Source organism: Dermacentor albipictus, chromosome 1, assembly GCF_038994185.2.
Source record: "Dermacentor albipictus isolate Rhodes 1998 colony chromosome 1, USDA_Dalb.pri_finalv2, whole genome shotgun sequence".
Taxonomy (NCBI): domain Eukaryota; kingdom Metazoa; phylum Arthropoda; class Arachnida; order Ixodida; family Ixodidae; genus Dermacentor; species Dermacentor albipictus.
This window is the reverse complement of record NC_091821.1, coordinates 369,445,464-369,468,061: the sequence shown is the minus strand read 5'-3', so window position 1 is coordinate 369,468,061 and position 22,598 is coordinate 369,445,464. Positions and strand designations below refer to the sequence as shown.

Below are 22,598 nucleotides of genomic sequence, written 5' to 3'. Positions count from 1 at the left end.
GATACTGCGTCGATAACAATAAGCGGCTCCGGTGCGTAACACTGCCCAGTCTTCTGCGGTTGAAACGAAGAATTAAGCGGCGCGCGCAGGGGGTGCGCGTGTTCACATGTGAAGTTCTATCTCGACATTTGATTGTCGGCTACATTCGCGTCGTTCCGCGCTATCTTTCATCATTAGACAGTTTTAGTTGGGCGTTCACAACAACCCACGTACGCAGCGCGCGAGGTCGTGCGTACGTAGCGAAGCGCGCCCATACGAAACGGCAATAGTTGGCCTGACGCAAACGTTGAGAAGGGGATTGCTGACTTGCGCGCGCAGGAGCCGGTAGTGGGCTACCAAACGCCGCGATACGCCAGCTTCTGAAACTGTGTAGCCAATGTCAGCCGCCACGAAGTCGAACCACAAGCCGGAGCCATATCATCGGCAAGAGCCATATCGAAAAATACGCTCTCGTGGGCACGCGAGGACACGTGAGAACGTCCCACAAAGCCCGTTGAGCCCGTAGCGGACGCTAATCAGCTTTTGAAAAGCGGTGGGTACACGCAAGAGACCACGCGTGCTCCTGCGTAGTGCGCGTGCGCATTGTCGCCTCCGCGGTTTTCCTGCGTACGCAAAGCTGCTGCGGACGCCCAGCTAAAACTGTCTAGCAAACTCAGGCTAGCGTGAAAACCTGCGGGGCATCCTGCAGTATCGCCGCTGCAGTACGACTTCCTTGAACAATTCGGTAGAGAAGGAGAGTTTGCTGTAAAAGTTTGTTACTTATCAAGTAGAACTTCTTAGCAAATCGCAGTATGCGCGTAATTTCGCGACCGCGAGCCAACTCATTCCATGAGACTGGAATTTTGTGTTTCCTTTCTGGCTATCTCTTCCTTGAGTCAGAGTCAGTTATGGCCTCGGCATTAGTAATCTTCGTTTGGCAATGTACCAGTGTTATTCTACGGAATGATTGGTACGACCTGCGGCTGTTTTTGCGCGTTAACGGCAATAATTATTAGCGCCAAGCGACAGTCCTCCCTATTATTATTATTCCGCAAAGCGCTGTTATCTTATGAAATCGCGAATGTTGGTCGTCCATAAATTGCGTCGAGAGAGTATTCCTGCCATGTGGTAATTCTTTTTTCTCCGACTTGTCGCGTTCCATTTCTACCTATTCTTTCTCACGTTCCTTATTGCAAGATGGTTTCTAGTTAAGGAGATAATAGGAAAGAAAAGGAGAGTTGATGAAATCCGTTTGGCCGTCTCAACATCCTTTTAGTGCGGAACGATGAAGTAAGAGTGGCTGATTGGGTTGCGATAAGGAATTTCGCGGAAATGAAAGAAGTTAGTTTCCTAAAAGAAACTGTATCGTCCGCCAGAACTCGGTCAAAGGGCAGTGTCATTCGCAGTTTTTACATTTCTTAAAATTTATTCTCGCATCGGCCATTCAGTTCCAGTAAATCGCTTTTACTATATATATCTACATACTTACATTATTTAGAACATGTGAGACGCGTTCCGCAAAGCGATGCTGATTAGTTTCTACCGTATCTACATATCCACAAGGCACGATGAGTTTATCGGTACCCCGCTGACGAAGCATGGTAAGTTTCCACTGACTTAACTCGTTAGTTATCCTTTCTGATAAAAACATAGGGGAGGTAACTTTAGAGACAATGGAGTGAAATTAAGCAGACGCTATCAAGCCTGCGTACAAAAGAACCAAAGCGAAGCTTGCATTTCGCGCATGCGCACCACTCCGTGCGCTGTTTGACGTTTACGAAACAATACCTCTATCGCACGCAAGCTTTTAGAGCGCAGCTCTTAGGCACCCGTTCCTACGGTGAGCGTCGGCGGCGTCGGTGGCGTAACCGAGCGAACGAGCACAGTGAAAGATGAAAGAGCGAACGCGGAGCGGGGTATGAAAGACCCGAACCGTGAATGGCGGAGACCAATGAGACCGCCCTCTTCAGTGACGTGCGCGCGATGCGTACTCGTAACTGGTCTCGGCCGGACCGCTCGTTTCGTACTATCGTCTGCCCGCGTCAGCTCTCGCTCGTACTTGTTTAGTTTACTTGGTTTGGTCTCGTTCGCGCTTGTTTCGATTGTCATGGTTTGCGATCGTTTTGTTATTTGATTGTACGCGCGGCGCGAATTGTGCAGTGATGTGTGGAAGCCACGCGGCCCCAGCGATTACACTGGATTCTTCGACGAGTCATGTATTACAGCCGACGCGTTTGATCCGCAGATCAGCGTTTCTAAGATTGCCGACTCTGCTAAATGTTTCTCTCAAATTCCTTGCCTCAATATATCGCGAAATGAAAACACGTATAGAGCTGCATTCAAATTTCGCATTAGGGATCGTCGTAATCGCCGGTGAATTTTTTTCTTGCCTAAATTTTCTAAATTTCTTTATAAACTTTCCGTTGTAGACGGGGCCCTGTGGCCGTCGTGCACTCACCGTCCTTCGAGCTCTCTGGCGAGGTACGCAATCACGTGTTCGCGACCGCCCCCCCCCTCAAAAAAAAAAAGAAACACAAGAAAATGCACGATAACCGTAGCTTATACTCTTTATCCGCACAGTAACGTCGCCAGCGCAGTTCTATTCACGCGTAGTTTGGCGAGAGTTGGCTTGATGCCCCGTATACGCATAATAGGGATCATTCGCATGCGTACACGCACCGCGGAAGGGAAGCAGGCTCGCACCTGAATAGCGGCGAACTGCCTGGTTACCGCACAATGACGCCGCGGCCTCGCACAATTTGGCGGCGCGCATCCACTTTCGCTGGACACCTGCGCAACAGCCGCCTAAATAGCCCCTCGACGAAGCTCCTCGTTCACACTGTATACCCTCTCCTTTCGGGCTGAAGTGCAGAGCGGGCGGAATCGAGCGCGGTCACTAAGCCTGCAGCTAAACTAATTTCCGTCCCTTTGGCGACCGCCGAGCGGTGTGCCTTCGCGTGCGGCTCGTGTATGCGTTCGGTGCAATGATAATCGCGTCGGTGTTCTGTGTGGCAGTGGCTTCGTTTACATATAGCGCGCCCTGAAACTGTGTTGGTAACGCTAGGGAGCCCTTTTTCCTATAGAGGGACCCATGTATGTTAAATCCGTCTGGTATCCATTGTCTGGAAGCACGCTATCTTGAATGGGGCTGCTCTTAAGTGGTGGGCGTTTACTAGTTTTGTAAGCTGCATGTCTATGCTAGGAGTGCGCTAGTGCGACTGTTGCAGTACCATTACGGAAGCAATTATTAGATCAGGTTAGGTTAAGAGATCATTTCGCAGTGCTCAGGACTAGAGTTCCTACTCAGGAGGTGATAACCACTCCGCCACGTCTAGTAATTTTGCAGAATATGGCTTACGTAGTACTTAAAGGCAAGCAAGCAAACAAGTATACAAACAAGTGTAGAAACAAGTAAACAAATCAGTAAACAAACAAACACTCTTTGCATCGTTCTGACGCAGTTGCCGGTGTTATGCGCGATCCATAGTGAGCTAGATGCGAAGTACGGCGAAAAAAAGAAGAAACAAAGAAAGGCAAACACGGTCTCCGCGCATTTCCCTTGCGTCTCCTGCGGCCCGTGCCTTACATTAATGTTACTGCGGCCTCTGTCTTTAACCAGTCGTGTATTTCTGTTTACTCGACAGAGAGAAGCAACAAAATGAAATTCAAAAACATAAGTTTGCTAACAATGTCCTCTTGATTGCGCATGAATGACGGAAATTTTTCTCTCTACGCGATCCTCTAAGACTTGTTCTTATAAGAGGGGAAACGTAACGCGCCGGCGGCCTTCACTAACAGCTCTTCGCGTTGCCTTAGGGCGACTGGCGCTCAGTAAGAAAAAAAATTCTGGCATCGGCTGATCTCACGTGGAAGCCAGCTAAAAACGTTAATGAAAGAAAGAAAAGAGAGAAATGTCCCACAATTGGGGAAACTAGCTCAACGTGCAATAGAAACACGAAGCCTTGCAGCGGTTGCTTCAGTATATCTACGTGTACGCCAACTTTTATCACCGTCGTCAAGTTTGATCGCTTTCGCAGAGTTTTCTTGTAGAGTTTTCTTGTTATTATTTTCGTCCCTACGTTTCTTAGCGCCTCGCCTCGCAGAACTTCACGGGCTGTCCTTCGTTATCGCGCGCGATCGCAAAAACGAGACAAGCAGCTTTGCTTCTTTCTCTTCCCTAAACCGCGAGAGTTTCCCAACACCACCGGCGTGTACTGCGGGAGAGCCGACGCAGTTCGCACACGCGGTCAGCACAGCAGACGGGGCGTGCAGACGCGCACGCACGCGGCCGCACCAGAGATGGAGTCGGCATAAACGGGCGATTAATCACGCTTCCTTCCCGACGCGCGGACGCAACCCTGTCGCAACAGTGATGCCCCTTCAGGGTGTCTACCAACCGGGAAAACCGGGAAAACCGGGAATTCTCAGGGATTTTGAGTAGTCTGGAAAAACTCAGGGAAAACTCAGGGAATTTGTGCTTCTATCAGGGAAAATTAGCTGTAATTTTTTTAGAGGGTCAAAAGTCGCGGTAATGCTGGCTCGAGAAACAGACAGGACTCGTAACGAATAGTCGTCGGCTGGAGGAGTTGCCAGTGTACAGTCAACGACCGACTTTCCGGATTCCCGATAACTCGGACGGCTTCGCGGCACCACCACGTACCGCAAAGAGTCAATGTATCATAACGTCTGAAAATTCAGACGCAAGAACTCTTCGCCGTCCGATTTTCTAAACGTTTTGCGTGATCGCAGGTCCGAGACGGCATTAATGAAAACCACCACCGCTGCTATTTTGATTACTTCGCCGCCTTGAACCGGTGCTCTCGCACGCAGATGCGCTGGCAGCCGTGGCCACCACTCCGGCAACGGTAGGCCTAGCTGCTTCGACGTTCGCTGTTAAGCGTCTTGTCGTTCGGTGCCGTGTTTCTTCATTTCTCCGCTGACAGCAATAATTTTGTCTTCGAAGCTCGGAAAGCACGGCGCATTGCATAATGCTCTTTCCCGAAAGTCTGCTTCGCCTCATTACAGTCGTGTCACGCGGTGAAGCGTACAAGCGTAGGAAGGGGCAATTGTCGCGGGACACTGTATGTATTTCTTAATTTTACACGTGTGCACTCGCCCTCACCTGTCACAGTAGGAGCACCGATATACCTAATAAGTGCACTGACAGGCATTCAGAGCATTTTCAGACGTACATGTGTCGATTTTAGCCCTTAAGGGCAGTAAAAGACAGGAATTTATTTTTTCGGACTGCCTGATTTTTTGGAAGTTTTCGCGGCCCCTAGGGGGTCTGAAAAATTGGACGTTGACTTTAAATTGACCAAGAGTATTCTTCAAATGGTCCGTGGGGCGAACGCGCGGCGAAAGGAGGACGAGAACAGAAAGGATCGACGCACTGAGGAATGAACGACCACTTCTTTGAAGGAGCCTGCGCTCAAAAAACAAATTGTTGGCTGATGCTGAGATGCAGGTGTCCCTCATCCAAACCAATATAAACTCTTTAAAGCAGTGAAACACAACACTGAGGCGTCTTGTGCGAGCTGAGAGTATGTCGGGACAGTTGCATGACACTGAGCATGCTATCAGTTCATAGAAATAGCTCATATTCGAAAATGTTTCCTTCTGTATGCATCTCCTTTTTATTTGTGCTAGAGAATGTCCAACTCGATTTGAAAATTTTTTCGAAGTCATTTTATTTGCTGTGCATTTTAATAACCCCTCCATTATATTTTTTTGAATAACATAAACACTACTTCTTAGTATTCAAATTGGATTAAGTCGTTTTTTTTTCCAAATTTTTTTCATATGCTTACTAGAGAGTGACAGCATAGGGCGATATGGTTTCAGCGCGTCTTGACATAAAACATAGTTCTGCATCACTCAGGGAATTTTGCAAAGGCACTCAGGGAAAACCTGGAAAACTCAGGGAATTTGGAAATGTCAACTTGGTAGACACCCTGCCCTTTGTTTTTTGCCCGCATAACCCCGCGGCAACGCCGTAAGGCTTGACGACTGGAACAGCGGCGCCGCCTTGCAGTGATTTCTCACACTCGCACGGCGTGCCGCACACCCTAGCAGGACGCCCCGCTGAAATCCCAAGAGGGCTGTCTGTCGGCGGCGACCCGGCGCACGAAAGCGCCGCACGCGCGGCGTTTCCGCGCGAACTAATGCGTCTGTCGCCTCGGGGCCAGAAAACCATACGCGGTATTTGGGCGTAAAACTAGACCGCGGCGAACGCGACGCACTGATAGAGAAAGCGATTAACCGCAGCAATCTCGTAAATTCTCGTTCGCATTCACGCTTCGAGTGGTTCGTTTTGTAAGTTGAGGTCGCTGTCGGCTGTTCGCTTTGGTTCTGTTTTGCGAAATGTAGGTAAAGGAACGAATGGTCAAAAGAAGAAGAAATAAAGGTGGGATTAAAGAAAGAAAAGAAAGGAAAGCTCGTTGCAAACGATACTCTGCTTTTGCTGACAGTTGATTGCTAAAAGCGAGTAATATAATTCCCGAATTGCGAGATCTAAATCTTTAAGACACGAACAAAGGAAATACATATTCAGAGCGTAACACTCCGGCTGGTCCATGCGGCAACCGTATAGCGAACTTAGCGTTTGCTTTTGCGCAGTGGAGCCATCGAGAATTGCGCGATTGTTATGCGAGTTACACGGCGTCGTTCTAGCAACGCCTATAACGCCCGCTTCGGACTCGTATAAGGCAATCCTAGAGCCGGGGAACATGAGTCCGAGAACGTGTAACATGTCTGCAAAGTTGTATTGAAAAAAAAAAAACGAAAGACTGTTTATAGGAGCGCCTTTGAGATTATAACCAACGGACGAACTTGCTTATGCTGGTTTAAGAAATAAAAAATAAAAATGAAAGTACTCTGGCCGTGGTGAACAGCATATGGTATCTGCGCATCCCAACATACGGAGCGCTGTATCACATTAAGCGACGCGCACTTCAACGCAAAAAGAATGAAAAGAAAAAGCAAATCGCGTGACGCGAAACCCCCAGTTCGTATCCCGACCAGGATTCATTACAGGACGGCGAGCACCTAGCGTTCCCTGGATATGGCCTTCTTATATTACTGTTCTGATTTTGTTCTTAGCTGACTGCTAGCAACACGTCCGCACAAGTGCATGCAAGGCCTCTATGACTGCTATTTTTCTTTGTACATGTACTTTCTTTATTTAATTTGGTGTTCTGTTTATTTGTATATTTTTATTTATTTATTTTTTGTCACGGTACCACGTCGCCCAGCTTTCCTGTCCAGTGCATCTGGCGGCACGCCTAAAGCAAACGCATGCTGTACGCATCAGAGCGTTGCGGGGGCCTTGGGGGAAGGAAGTGTGCGGATCGCTGGAAGAGGAGGGCGGGAGTTTGCGAATGCACAGCAACTGGCCATTGTAGATTCCTAATGAGGAGGACTCCTGAGCTCTCGTCTTCGCCTCGCTCCTTCCAATTATTCCGCGCCTAATTGAATACGGAATCACACTTGACGCTGGCGCGAGCACGCGTACGGCGAGGTCCCGGCCACAGCGGACTAATCTGCAACTCGCACTCTCGAGCCGTGCCCAGCATTTCTGAACAGGGGACGCCACAAACAGAGACGCAACAACACCTTTATTTGTGTATGCGCTCATTTATTTGTCGCTCTTTACTCTTCGTGGGGGCGGCTCGGTGCAGACAGGTTCCTTCTCACTCCCTCATTTTTTTAATTCGCTGTATAAAAAATATACCTTAATGGAAAGGCCGCACGTTTGGCTCACCGACAATATTTACACAGCGCGTATGGGTGACGCTAGAATGGTTGATTTATTTTAAGGTTCTTCTTCTTTCCACTCTGTTTTGTCCAATCAACTTCCTGGCAGTAAAGTACACATTCCAAAGCTGAACGACGGTGTTGATTGGAGTGTCTATTGAAGGCGGCAAACTGAATGCCATGCGATAGAAGTACTGCTAATAATTTTGAGTGGAAAAAAAATGATAAGCTGCACGATGAAGTGCCTTATTCAAGCTCTGAGGGACAAACTATATTAGTGACTCCTTGCTGAGGTGTGCTTTCAATGAACCGTAATTTGCGGCTTAGCTATGAACGGTAAGGATATTGATAGCAAACATGCCTTTATTTTACTTCATGATTTCTCACTTCTTTCGCTGACGGTCGAATGCTCGCGTGTTTACTTTGCTTTCAGCAGTCGTCTTTTCACGTGTGCCGCCATGTGTCGCCTCTAATTTCATTCCGAATGGAAGAATAACAAACACTGCGCCAGCGTAATATAATTAGCGCACCAGCCACTCGCCACTTTGCTTCTTGCGACTGCTTTAATGCCTCCCGCGCGAGACGAAGTCATGAATATTCAGACAAGGACGCGAACGGCCGGTTGGTTCTGTGGTCTATACAAACGGCCGGACTGGACAAGCGAATTATGCCAGCGTCAATTATGGGACGTGCTTTTGAGTCCGCGGCTGCTTATGCGGGCTATACGTGTTCTCACCGAGCGTGCGCATCGTTTATTACTACACGCCGCTCTAAAGTATGCGGTGTTTGTGCCGAGTTTGTAGGGCGTTCTGGGGGGTCGATTTCCTTCTGCTCTCCGAATTGTCGTCTTGTTGTTAGCGATGTTCAGAAACGTTTTTTTTTTTTTCTGAAAGAACATAAACACAAGAAAGACAAAAGAAAACAAGAGGAAAAGAAAGCAATCTGACCACTTCCTTTGACACCTAGTCAGAACAGCAGTGTGATGACTTTAAGCGTGCAGAAAATATACGTTCTACACTTCTGTATTGTTTTGGCAGGTGGCGCTTCATATTCATTAGGCTTGTTCGCTAGCACGACGCTTTCATTTGCAGGCTCTCAGACTCTCTTATGCTATCTTCGGCTGGTCGTTTCTGAGCGCTCTGGAGCGCTCTCGCGAGCGGCGTTGTCTTCGGCTGGTTGAAAGAGGGTGCGCGCCCTGCGTTCGGCTGGTTCTTCTCGATTGCTCTCCTCTATCTTGGAGCGCTCTGAGGCGCTCCGAGCGCTGTCGTCGGAGCAGCCATCGAAATTGAAACGTCATCGCAGCGCCGCGTCGCTGCTGTTGGCGACGGCCCACCGTAACCTTGGCAACCTAGGCCACTGCATGCTGGCGTCTCGACGAACGCTCGTCCCGCCGGCACGTCCGCCGGTTTTTCCGGCAGCACCGGGAGATTTGGATAGGCGAATCATCGGACGTTGGCAGTAGTCACGTGGCTTCGCATCAGCAATTTCTTCCTCCGAGAGCGAGTCGCACGTTCGGCTTGCGCGCTTGTCCTCTACCTCTGAGCTCGGGAAACGACCGATCTATCCGACTCTGCTTCGGCGCATACAGGCGACCAGTCGAAGATACCATTATTGTTCAACGGTATCAAAAGTAGAAAGAAAAACAAAGAAACTCTCACTTTTATAATTTCCGTAGGACCATTAGCGTTTTCCAGGCGACGCAATTTATGCCGTTGAATGTGCGCCATACACTTGACAGGGATACCACGTCACGCCACGTCACGCCACGTCACGTTACGTCACCGCCTGGCGTCGCGTAAGCGTGCCATGGAGGGATTGTTGCGATCGGTGCTGCTATAGATGAAAATTTGTTTCGGAGATATCGCACCTCAAAAGGCGAGCTCGGATACGAAATGGAGGCAACACAAACCTATTTGTCCTTGTCTTGTTGCGGCTGTCTCGCCCTTCAGAAGTCATGAGACGCCAACAAGCCCAACGTCGCGCACTGTCGCCAGACGGTACAGGAATCATCCTTATAATTATTTTGTGACGCTATCACATGCGCAAGACACAGGCAATAAAAAGGAGGGGGGGGGGGGGGGGAGATGAGTGCGAAAGGAGCCGGCTGCCAACTCAGAGCAAGCAGAGCGTATTCCTACTGCGTCGAGCCAAAGGGAAGGAAAGAACGCGGAGAAAGAAACAAAGAGGAAACAAAAGACGACGCGCCGCAAGGACCATACAGCAGAACAAGTCAGCCAGCACAACGGTAAAAATAGAAATATAAAGTCATGACGTGACGCGTCTGCATTACACGCATATATGGTCGGTCTCCTTCGCACTCGCGACGACAACATCAGACCTGCGTAGGCAAAAGTACGGAACGTAACCAGACATATGCGCGTAATCACCAGAGCTGTATAAGAAAGAGGCCGCTGCGAAAACACGACAAAGAATAGCGTTTCTTGCCAAGTGCCGCTGAGCTGGGATTTTCTCCCCTCCTCCTTCATTTCGCTTTTATTCATGAAGTGCGGTGCCCCTCACGCCTATTCGTCCCGCCGGCACCCTCGCGTTAATTGCCTTAATTGTGCGGCACAGCTTACGCTTGCCGTCTGTCTTTTAGGGAACGAAAAGAAACGAAGGAAGGAACGAAAGCGAGAAAGCGACAAACAGCATGCAGCAGCGGCAGCAGCAGCGACACCGCAACGCGGCTCGTCGAGCTTGTTTTAATTAATAAAGCAGGGAGGGACGGCGGGACCCGAGCGACACGAGCCCCGTCTTTTCTTCGGCGCCGGCCTCTCGTTATAAGCGCACTCTGGCATTTTTATTTGTAATCTCGACTTATTATTCCCCCCCCTCCCCCGTGTTTCTGTCACGCTTTGTCTCGCCGTCATCCTCGCACCCTCCCCCCCCCCCCCCCCCCCCCCCAGCCAGCGTTTCTGTGTTCTCTCGCTTTCTCGGGGGTGAGCCTCGGGGGCATTTGGGGGCAGCGCTGCCCTGAGAAGGAAGCAAGCGAACAGGGTGCTAGATTGAACGCTGGCATACAAGGCGTCGTCGCGCTTCCGTTTTTTGACGCTTTGTCGCCGCCAGCCGCGCCCTCCAGATCCCAGGCGGCTCGCGCTGGCGCGGCGCACGCTTTGTGTCCGCCCCCGCCGTGAAACAGCTGCGATTGTTTTGTCTACGCGCCGAAAAGCTGTCACCAGGGGACTTCACGCGATTCGTCTCACGACGAATCGCGTGAGACGTGAATATATATATATATATATATATATATATATATATATATATATATATATATATATATATATATATATATATATGTATGTATGTATGCATGTATGTGACACATGCGTTGTCGGCTGCAGTGTGGCGCTAGGAAGAGACAGCGAGTGCCGCAAGCTGCGAATGATGCCAGGGCAAGGGGGATACGCTTTTGCGGTGTAACTGCCCACATTAGAGGAGCACGTTCTTTTCCTCCCAGAGTGACAAAGGGACTCCGTCGTCTTCCAACCGTAGAGTGAGCACGAGTAAATGCGCCATGAACGAGAAAGAATTAAGTCTGCCGTTAGTCAAGCTTGCTTGTTCGGCATCCTGACCTGAATTCCTTTTTCTCCACAGCGTATGTGAGACTGCAGCATTAGCAGCAGTATATACATTGAAGAAATCAGTCAATCAATCAATAAAAAGTCAGTCAGTCAGTCAGTCAGTCAGTCAGTCAGTCAGTCAGTCAGTCAGTCAGTCAGTCGATCAAACAATCAGTTACTTATCAAAACAGTTAATACAGCTATTAGGAAGAGCACCGGGAACACCTTCTCTATAGCCCTTCTATAGTCCTTCTACAACTACTACTACTACTACTACTACTACTACTACTACTACTACTACTACACTGCTACTAGTAACGACGATGATGATGATGATCATGATGACGATGATGATGATGGTGGTGGTGGTGATGATGCCAGCTGAATACCGAGAATAGCGGACTAAAAGGAGGTCGCGAAAATTATCTGCACGTACTCTTGCTCCAGGGGCCGGTGATTCGGGGTATTGGTTTCCGCTACTCGCAGTCACAGGCTGGTGAAATGATTGTAGCCATCATTTACTCTACGACATCGACGCTGCACTTGCGTAAGCAGGCACGCACTCTTCGAGAGCGTATAACTGCTCTGTGGTAAAATGGAACGAACGTTGCAGGCCATCAGAGCTGAATTTAATAGCGTCCCGGACAAGCCGTGGCTCGGCACCTGCCCTATAGCTGATCACGACTTGACCTTTTGGCCTCGGGAGTGAGATCGCCCGCCTCCGCTTAATTCTCCCTCCAGTCCACAGCGTGTTCCTCTGGCCATTGTCTTCTTTCTTAAGTTCTTTTGTTCCCCCGGACCCTCGACGCTTCTTGCATTCGTGGCCCAGATGAGAAATCAAGACTACCGCCAGCACCATTTTGTGACTCACCGCTCGTGGTTTCGACGTGGGACGAGAATAGTGGGGTTATATTGCGGGGACCGCGTAATATAGCGAGCGCCGTCCCGCGACCAAGCAAAGCAAAAGTAGTAAAATAAACGAGTACACGGGCAGTTTCGTACCAGCGTGCCGATCTTGGACGAAACGGGACCATAGCTGCAGCAACGGGCTGGTAGTTTTGGTTGTGGGCGGTTGAACATATACGGGTGTAACGGGAACGCCTGCGGTGCTGAACCGCTGACGAAGGCGCCCGTCAAGCGCCGGGAAGAAAATGACGACGTCGACGTGTGTGCGTTGTGCGCCGTAAAAAGCTGCGCTGTGCAGTGCGTATACTGTCCACGTACCGCGCAGTAAAACAGTGAGCAAAGCAGTGACGCGCAACAGGCCCGTATTGCCGTAGCACCAGCCGCGCGCGCGCGCGCATTATAAAGGATTCTTAACGATGCCCGAAAAGGTCCCGCGCCGTTTAACCCCGACGGCCGCGGCACAGTACACGCCGGGGGTCAGCGAAGGTCACAAGGTGAACGCGAGAGAGGAGAAGTCGTATATATGTATATGCACGCGCGCACGTACGCTTCGCTAGCCGTCCACCACCGCCCTCCCGAAATAGCAACGCATAGTAGTACACCGCCGCCACCCAACCAACGGCACGGCGGCTGGAGGAAGCTCTCAGCCTCCATCTCGACCGAGCGCACACAGTGCAGTGGAGAAGGGTGTGTATAGTATATGCACGGACGAAGCGCGCGCTGCCCGGCCCTCCCCTCTAATCTTCGGCGCGAGACAGCGCGTGCGCGGGATACTGGTCCTCGGACAAGATGCTTACACCCCTGGCCAGCTAGAAGATAACGCGGGAAAACCAAGGGAGAGAAATAAAGAAAAAGCAGGGGCTTCTCGCGACCAGCTTGGGCGGCTGCTCCGCGCCGGTTCGGCACTGGTGCCGTGACACAAGACGTCGGGATCAATTAAGCGCACGCGGCCGGTCCCGCGGCTCTGTGTAGAACCGTTAGACACATGCGTTCGACCTAGCAGTATTATGGTGTTCTTTTCCTCTATTGTCCTGCTTCTTTTTTGTGTCTGCGTGCCTGTGGTCGGACGAACTGACGGCTTACATGCTTCACCTCTCTTGCTTTGTCGACCGTAAGTGAATAGCCTGTCCTTTCTTTTCTTTCTTCCCTTTTCTCTTTTTTTTGTTCTATTTGCACCGTGTCTTTGTCGCCGAACAGTACTGCGATGTCCATTACCATTGTAGTCCGTTCTATACGCGATTTACCTATGCCTAACAAGAATATCGGTGAAGAATGCAGGAATATGCCTTTTGCCGTTTTCACCGAAAAGCTCGTGCTCGCCGTCGTCGCTGTATTCCTACGTGCTGCCTGGAAAAGGATTCACAAAGCCGATCACATGTGCTAGATTTGTTAGCAATAACGGACCAGGCCAATCGTGACAGCGAAGGCGACGATAACGATGGCGTCGGCCAGCAGCACACGCTCTAAGTGTAGTTGAAAATCGAGCACTTAATGATGGTGGATAATTAAAGGCAGCGCGAACAACGCGTACAGAGCAGGGATCGCGCCAGACGAGTTGGCGACGGTACTCGTCAGGTGTGACCAAGGAGAAAGCACTCATTATGCGTGGTCCCCATTTCTCCTCGTTGTTCGCAATGTCTTTAATCGTGCCATAGCCTTTGCGATCGAAAAGCATGCGAATCCATCTACGAGACAGTATCGTATTCTTACCGCGTTCGTGTGCCGTAGAACAAAAACGTGTCGCCGTTGACCAACCTTAGCGCTAACCTAACCTATCCTCCTCTTTTTTCTTGTTCTCCACCCGATGCAGACGCCTGCGGCCTCTCGGACGTAGCGCACATCGAAAGCCTGCAAGAGAAGTCCCAGTGCGCGCTCGAAGAGTACTGCCGGACGCAGTACCCGAACCAGCCGACGCGGTTCGGCAAGCTGCTGCTTCGGCTACCCAGCTTACGGACAGTGAGCTCGCAGGTCATCGAGCAGCTCTTCTTTGTGCGCCTGGTGGGCAAGACGCCCATCGAGACGCTGATACGCGACATGCTGCTGTCCGGCAGCTCGTTCAACTGGCCCTACATGCCGCTCCAGTGACCTCCGTCGGGGGTCCACGCGACGTTGGACCCCTGGGCATCCTCACTGCTGCCCACTGCCGCGCCCCTCTGGCAACCTCTGGCCACGGGCCCCGTCGCGGCCACCAGTCCGCTGGCTGCCGAGACGGCGGCTGACGTGCTCGGCATGCCTCAGGACCCGTTCCGGAGGAACGGCAAGCAGCTGTGACCTGCTCCTTGGAGCGAATCGTGAGACATCGCGCGGCCAACCCATTCCACCCGGTGTGTTGTTTAGGCAGCGACGCTGAGAAGGTCTTCGGAGCGAGTTGTCGGTTGAAACGGTGCGGCCACGACGTCCTGCAGCGGCTACCAGTGGCCGGCAGCATCTTGAGGTTCTTCGAAATCCTGGTCCTCGAAGTCATGCCTATGGTCCCGGCCTGTGCTAAAGCGAGGTGACCATCCGCTCGGCGCAATCGGCGCGTTGTTTAGGAAGCGTAGCAAAAGACCAAGAAGTGCGCGGGACGAGTTGGCGACCAGAAACGGTGAACTTACAACGTTCAGCTTCTTGTGGCCGGTGGCTTAATGTTCCTCGACACCATTGTTCCCTCAGACATACCTGTGATCCTGGCTTACCGTAAGAAAACTTCCAGCAGCTTCCGGACACATCATCCACGAAGTCGTCTTGCCCGACGCTCTTGTGCGAGTTTGCGGCAGCTGCTGTCCGCTACGCGCTGTCGAGGGTTGTGAAGAGGAAGCAAGGTATATTGAAAAGAAATTGCCTGGTCTAGAGCCACACAGAACGTCCGCGTGGAAGCTGCAGAACTGAATTTGAAAGCCATGCAAAAGAAGAAAAGAAAAAAGGCAGCGTAGGGGAAATGCTACATCGTACAGGGTAGGGCGCTTGCAGTTCGCTCATTTCCGGCTGTTTTGCGTTGTTTCTTTGAACTGAATGCCACAGCGCAAGAAAACACCTTTGATAGAGGTGACGAGATCTGGCATGCGTGGCCCACGAGTGATGTTCCCAGCCATCCACGTGTGCTGTTATCAAAGCAGAGAAATTATCGGCCTTGGAGGAAGCCCTTGATGAGATCGAACCGCCGCGTGTTACGAAAGTCCCGAGCAGCGTCGAATTATAAGACCTTACAGTAGTTTTGTCAAGATCAGCTTCTGGTTCTTGTGCTTAGACTTTGACCACTGACCGGTGTTTATCTACGCGGAGAAGCTCGTGTCTACCCGTTAGCGCGCTGAAGCATAGTGACAACCAGACGCAGTGCCACGTTTCACATCTGCTTCCAGACCACCGGTGATATCAGCGAGCTGGCCACAATTGATGTCCACGTCCGGTGACCCGAGAATAGCCGACAGGAGCCAGAGTCACAGTGGACTGCGTGACGGTGCAGCACCAGGCGAACGTGAGCTTGTGAACGTGCGTGTAATGAACACCGAAGATCAGGTACAGCTCAACGGTTTGGACCACAGTTCTTGCGAGTCGCAGAGAACAATCACGTTGTGCAGTGTGTGTTCGGACAATGCATCTTTTGTTCTTGTAAATATGTTGGTGACTGATGAGCGGACCAGAAAACGCAGTGAGCTGGACATGTTGCCGAGCAGGGCAAACGATAGCGAGATACCCTTTTCAGTGTACAGATGATGCATACATACTCGCTCTCTCTATTCCCAGAGTAATCTCTCGAAAGTATCGCTACTGTTTCTCCCATTGTCCGCTGAATCACTTCCAGCTCATCGCTTCGATACCATACCACAAGTCGCTTGATTGACCATCTTAGACGTTTCAAGTGATACTATAGGAAGTCGTATTCAAATGCTCGGCTTGCCTCGCGTGTCGAAGGATTCAGACCATGGGTGCCAAATTTACGCATCAAACCCTCGTGCGAAGGCCAAATGCTCATCCATTCTCATTCATTCATACTCTCGGAGTTTATCTTGCACGCGTAAGATAGGAGCTCGCAGTACTTTCGATTTATCTGCCCGCGTGTTACTGCAGCTTGTCAGTTGACTTTAAAAGAAAGAAAAAAAGAAAATGCAGGCAATAAAGGGGTCTGCGACGACCGTTAGGTGGTCCTAAAATAAAAAAAAGAACCTGTTATTAGCGTATGTGTTTGCGCCCTGTTCGCGGAATAATCCTAAATTTTTGAGTGGGGGCAGCCCGTGGAGTACAGGCGTACTGGCTCTTAGAATTGTCTTCAAAGTCACGTGGTTCCCACCCTGTACTCTAGACACGCCGTTGTTTTAATTTGTCGTCCCACCCTGTCATCTCCTAGCTTTCGCAACCACATAAACATCAGTGCTGCTGCCAAATGAACGTAAGTGTCGCCGAGCATCAAATACGTAAGGGTAAAAACAAACAAATAAAGCATCCAGCCATAAGATCTAAAGCTTAGAGTGCTGTTTCTCCACGCATCTAAAGAAAAAGATGAATGTTGAAAATTGCCGACTGTCTCATAAGCACAGTATGCATGTCTCAAAAGCCCGCGGACGTGAGCACTGGCCTGTTAGTAAACAGCGGTGTTCTGGGAAGCTTCACGAGCACATTCAGGAGCAGGTGTTTAAGTAGACCACAAGCAGTCTTAAGTTTCACCTTCTTAACTTCAAATATGGAGCGATGGCCACGGAAACTACCTTTTTATTCTGCAAACTATTACCGAAAACCGCTGAAAGAGCTGTTGTCGTTAACACAAATGATCAAACGTGGTGATGACAGAACGTCTCCGTGTTACCGTCATCAGTGTACATCAACAGACGAAGGCGTTTATTGCCCCAATTTGATTACTGAATTGACTCGCAAGCTCTAAATTCACACGATCTGTGAACAACGAACATTGAACTTTAGGGGAGTCGCCCTTGCGTTCCACAGTACATCTGACGAGCATCTTTCGTGTGCTCCCCCAAAGCCGTCGCAATGTGTTCACCTAGGTGAAAGCGTCCGAGGCACCCGATCAGGTCTGTCTACAATTTTATTTAGGAAGCTATAAAATAACCGTGGAAAGAGGCACACTCCCCGCGCGCAGCCCTTCCAGTTCCCTCAGTTTCTTAACCAAACCATAGCAACAGTACAGTGCGTGCTTTTGCGTGAACCACCGTGCGTCATCAAAAGCGTCTCACATCTCAGTGACTGCAAGTGTAACGACTGCTCGTGCCTCGTGCAATTTGGCAGTCGGTGATCTCGGCGACCTTCGACATCGTTGGTTACTGTATAGTTTTTCGCTCATTTTAACCCATCTCTCATAAGGACAGAGAGCCAAATTAAGCCGTACATGGAGACGAACACTCCACAGCCGAGCTGAATTCGTGCGTGTGTATTTCAATTATGTGTGCCTGTGTGTGTGAACGTTGTACACATTGTGGTATTTTATCAGTGTCGATACAGCGTCTTTGTCCCATTCTATCTGCTCGCTTCTGCTTTGTGAACTTCTGACATTCTAGGCGAAAAGACAAGGAGGAAGAGTTAAAAAATAAAAAAAATCTCGCCTTCTCTTAGCGCTGCGTTGACGGGTCTGGGTCGTTCGAAGGAATACAAAACTTATAAAATTACTGATCCCGGTTTTATTGAGAAAAAAAAATGTTAGAAAGAACAGTTGTTTGCTCGTACTGTTCGTTTGAGATACCTAAACTGGCTCGTAGCAACCTCTGCTTTACGATGACATAAAGCAACTCAATGTTTACCTTGATTCTAAGGGAACGAAATCTTTCAAAGAGAGCAGAGACGGTAACACCGTGTCACACGTTGATCTAACTGAGAGTCTTCTAGTGGGCGAAAAGAAGTGATCAGAACCAAAGCACAGCGTACTTGCCTGTGGTATGCCGCGTAGTCACATTATACTGTATACTGACTGCAGTAATACGTAGCCCGTTCACGCAGCGCTTGGGGAGAGCGATAGAGGTTCAAGCCATCCAAAGCCGAAGCCTCGTTCATTGCGCACCTGTACTTTCAATCTTTACGCACCGCCGGAAACGTTTGGCGCTGTTCATTTGTTGTTGGAACGGTTTGTACGATATGCGAATTACTTTATTCGTGTCAATAAGCGGCCATATGTGACGGCAGACGTGTTCTGCAAGCAGCGAACCAGAGTGTGTTTAAGATGCACGACACCGAATGATCGCAGAGGTCCGGTTTTACTCAGCTCTGGACAGAGGGGAAACATTTCCGTTCTATGATCATGGAATTAGGAATTAACCTGTACCAGCGAAAATACTTCAAATACTACATTAATGGTTCCATGCGCTAAAAGCTCTGTTTTATCTTCGTCTTGCCTCAACAGATAAATGTACGCAGTCAGCGAACACTCCCTGTATAAATGACGCTGTAGAAAGACTGCCTTTATATATCGCGTAGTTGTGGTTCCTACAAGGGACTCCTTCATTATCCTGAATGCAGTGGCGGTAATTTGCAGATAGCCTTAGGAATTTTGTTCTACTTTCCCAAGTTAGGTCGATTTCTCAAACTACTTGTCAGCATCTGTTGCACCGTTTGACCACCCACAAACCTGTCTGACCATCTTAAACAACGTTTCTGAAGTCTGATTTTTTTCTAGGCATCATGATGAAGAAAATAGTTTGCTGTCCGTAAATTAAGCGTTCTGCAAAGCTGCAAACATTATCCGTCACGAAATTTCCTACTCAACCATAAATACGGAACAGGGAAAAAGGCTGCTCAGATTACCTTAGTCTGTAAAAATAGAAGCTGCAGCTTTGAACGCGTCGCTTAAATCGTCGCTTAAGGAAAAGCGACGCTACACACGTTAAAACGGGTATAATGAAACGTAATTATAACTGTTAGAGTCCACCTGTTCTCTAATTTCACCTCTTGAACGCTGTCCCACACGACTTTGTTGCTCTTCGGGGGTATACGTCGAAACGGCCGCTCGCGGATGCTGCATATGACGCTGGCCAAGGTTATCCTGCACTGAGCTTCGAATTCTAGAGGCGTTCGTGCAAATCCTCAAGCGGTGCAGAGTACCTTCCTGCTGATGTAATCAATTAATATAAAAAAACAAAGAAAAAAAAACAAACGGACGAACGGAAACGTTGCCCCTCTGCCCACCGTGGTTTTCATGTGCGCGTACCCGTGTTTCAAACTGAAGGTGACGCGCGCACTCACACCCACCAATTCGTTATTATATAGCGCAATGGAGAGGAGTGATACTGATCACAATAAAGTGCAATTTTTTTTTCTCGAATACCGTCGTACTGTGTTCAATTACGGCTGGCGATTCTTGAGTCCCGTGCCCACTCTGCGGAGGGCTTACGGATCCACTAGGGGAATACAACGGAAAGGACGGAAGGATTGTTCATCAAGAGGAAGGTTTTATTCGGTGTTTGTGTGTCTGTGCCTTCCTGATGCAAGAGAGTGTTGTGTCACGGAAAGGACCGCCTGATGCTGGTCCCCCTTGTTTGTTTTTTCAAAGAATCAACAATGTATATATACCTGCTAGTCCTCCCACATGAATCGTAAAGTTTACGAATATAGGCTCGTTTTAGGCTCGCCTTGCGAATGTTGAGTCTAAAGGTAAAACATGTTTAATGAAGTGCATATGTGTCGCCGAAAAGGCGTGTGCTAAGGAGAAAGCTTAAAATTAAACTGCAACTGCTCTATACACACACACACAAACACACACACACACACACAGATATATATATATATATATATATATATATATATATATATATATATATATATATATATATATATATATATATATATATATATATATATATATATATATATATATATATATATATATATATATATATATCACAGAACCTGGCGTAAGTAAGCCATGTAACATGCCTTGCTAGTTCAATGAACCAGATGGGGAGGACCGAGGTACTATTAAAAGAGAAAGAATGAGACCATACCGAAAGAAAAAAGGTAAATTAGGACCAATCGAGAATACATAGAGGATAGAAAACTAGAAAGCAAGACGTAAAGAACGAAGCAAGAAGGACAAGCATTGCGTAACTAAGCAACCCGCCCCCTTCACCTCTCCCCCCACCCCCTACCTTCTGTCCCGCTATTCTTCTATTTTCTTTATTTTTCTTACCTGACGCTAGGAAAAGCTGGTAAAAGGAAACCATAGAAAAAGGAAAAAAGCTTCTTGATTTTAAAAATCGAGTCAAATGGACAGTGTGGGCAACTTTTTATTAACGGGCTCTTAAGCAGCAAAGCTGGCTGCTCATATTTATAAACTACAGCTTCTAGATACGAAAAGTCATAAGTTTTCATAAGCTAGTCAAAGTCTGAAGTCACAAAGGCAGTGCAGACTTGGGTAATAACACGAAGAAAAGAAAGTACCAAGGAGTAAAAAAAAGAAAGAAAGAAAGGAAATAGGGTAGAATAATGCGTAAGAAATACAGACAAACCATCAGATGTATATCGACAATATGATAACGAAATAACAAAACCAACCTAAGGTTAATCAACAATCAGGCGTGCGTATAGGCGTCATTATCGTGCCATCAGAGCAAATATAGTGGTTTGCATTCTTAAGGATCCCGTGTAAGCCTCTCATCGAAAACCACAATGCACCCGTTTTCTGCGCCCGCGCGTTCGGAAATAGAGTCCCGGAGACACTCCAGCTACTGCAGCATTCACAGAAGTATGACGTCACCGTAATGAGGCATCGTATTAAGTGACCGGCACATATATAAAATTATCTCGTAATAGGCGCATTTGCCCCTGTCATCTTATGTTGCCGCGTTCTACAATTATGAAACGCAATTCAAGCGAAGCGAAATAGGCAAGCGTCGTTGACGATCACAAAGTCAAGCTCTGGCAGACGGCGAAACACATCGCCGGCGCTGCGGTATGGAGTTTAGTATAGCGTAGGGTTCGTCATCGGGAACGGGGAGGGGGGGGGGCGCAGGAGCTGGGAAATAATAATGAAAAAGAAAAAGCGACTGCGCGAGCAGGCCTTTCATATTTATCTCCCCCCAGCCGTCCCGCCTGTCAAGGGCATAAACCGCGCTAACCGCTGCGCAAACCGACCAAGCGTCGCAATCCCCGCCGCCGCGTCGCGGGCACGACCCGCGTACAGGGGGGACCGTATACGCACCAAGGAAAAGCATCTCGCGGAGCTCCCCGAAGCGTTGCTGGTGACTGCACAGCAGGCGTCTTGACTGCGTGAACTGGCTCGTTTAGTTTGCGTAGCACGCATATATATATATATATATATATATATATATATATATATATATATATATATATATATCCGCCGCTACTACTTAGTATCGTATACCCATACGATACTAACCTTAGCGAGCATTGCACACTCGTTCTTGCCGCATTTCTATTTAAAAACGATTACTTCAGCTTTCTTTTTCTTACCGAGCGTACACGTTTCCTCTCGTGGGTTCCCCCTCTTCACAGCGCGCTACCTACTTACTCCTTACCATCTTGCAGCCAGTGCCGCCGATGATCCTGAACTCTCCTGCTTCCCGCCGGCACGCTTCCCATGCCCGCCGCAAGACAAGCGCGTCGTGCCGTCTCGTTGGCATCGGCGGTGTTGCTATCCAGGAGAAGGACCGTTACCGACGCGGCGTGGCTACTGCGCTTACGCCGCGCCAATCATCGCTGCCAGAGCGGCGCGCGTACGCGTGTCGCCGGCGGCGGGTGCTCGTGAGGCAATCACGGGAGCGTCAAATGCTCGGAAGACGGGTCGTCTATTCCATATAGCGGCGGCCGCGGCGCCGGCTCTGCGAAGAATAGAGGTGGCGGGCAAACAGCGAAGCGCTCGCTCTCGTGATCCTTCTGTGCGCGCCTTGTTCGTGCGCACCTGCGGCGCGTTACATATACGCCGGCCGAGAGAAGGCTGTACACATTCGCCGCGACAACCAGGAAGCGCCGTTCCTGACGTGCCAGAACTAATTTAAAACAACTGGCCAAACGGCGCGGCCGATCGTTCTAGCCGTGCAGATAGACAAGAGAAAGGCCCCCGCGTGCTACGCATACCCTCTCCCCCCTCCCCCCTTCTATCGCACTTCCAAAGCCCATATATCCGTCACATTTCTCGCGCAAACGCGCTCGAATCTTGAGGCTTGCGTCGGGGAAGGAAACACGAAGGAAGTACGCTTGCTCGCTTTTGAGGCCGAGAGAGGAGGCCCTTTTTCTTCGTTTTGTTTTTCTCGTGCGCCACTAACCGGTTGGTCAGTGGGCGCACATTAGCCGAGTTTCGTGAGGCACCGTTTTCCGTGGCGCGATATACACGCGCGAAGGAATGCCGACGCTGCAGGGGAAACTCGGAGATGCGGGCACTGTTCGCAGCCGAATGTGTGCGCTGTGGGGGAAGAAGATGGAGGCTGCCTTGTCTCTGGCGTCTCCGTTCGCTAAGCGATATCG

The 22,598-nt window shown here is 49.4% G+C and overlaps 1 protein-coding gene across 3 annotated transcripts in view; it reads left to right on the top strand.

Moving 5' to 3' along the window:
* The window catches only part of svp (COUP transcription factor 2), a 154,128-nt gene extending 134,688 nt beyond the window's left edge, over positions 1–19,440 (top strand). For all 3 annotated transcript variants that reach the window (XM_065434684.2, XM_065434685.2, XM_065434686.2), the window contains one exon: positions 14,011–19,440. In XM_065434684.2, coding sequence (XP_065290756.1) covers positions 14,011–14,285 — 275 coding nt within the window. In that variant the 3' untranslated portion in view covers positions 14,286–19,440. The remainder of the gene's footprint in view (positions 1–14,010) is intronic.
* The last annotated feature ends 3,158 nt before the right edge of the window (positions 19,441–22,598 follow it).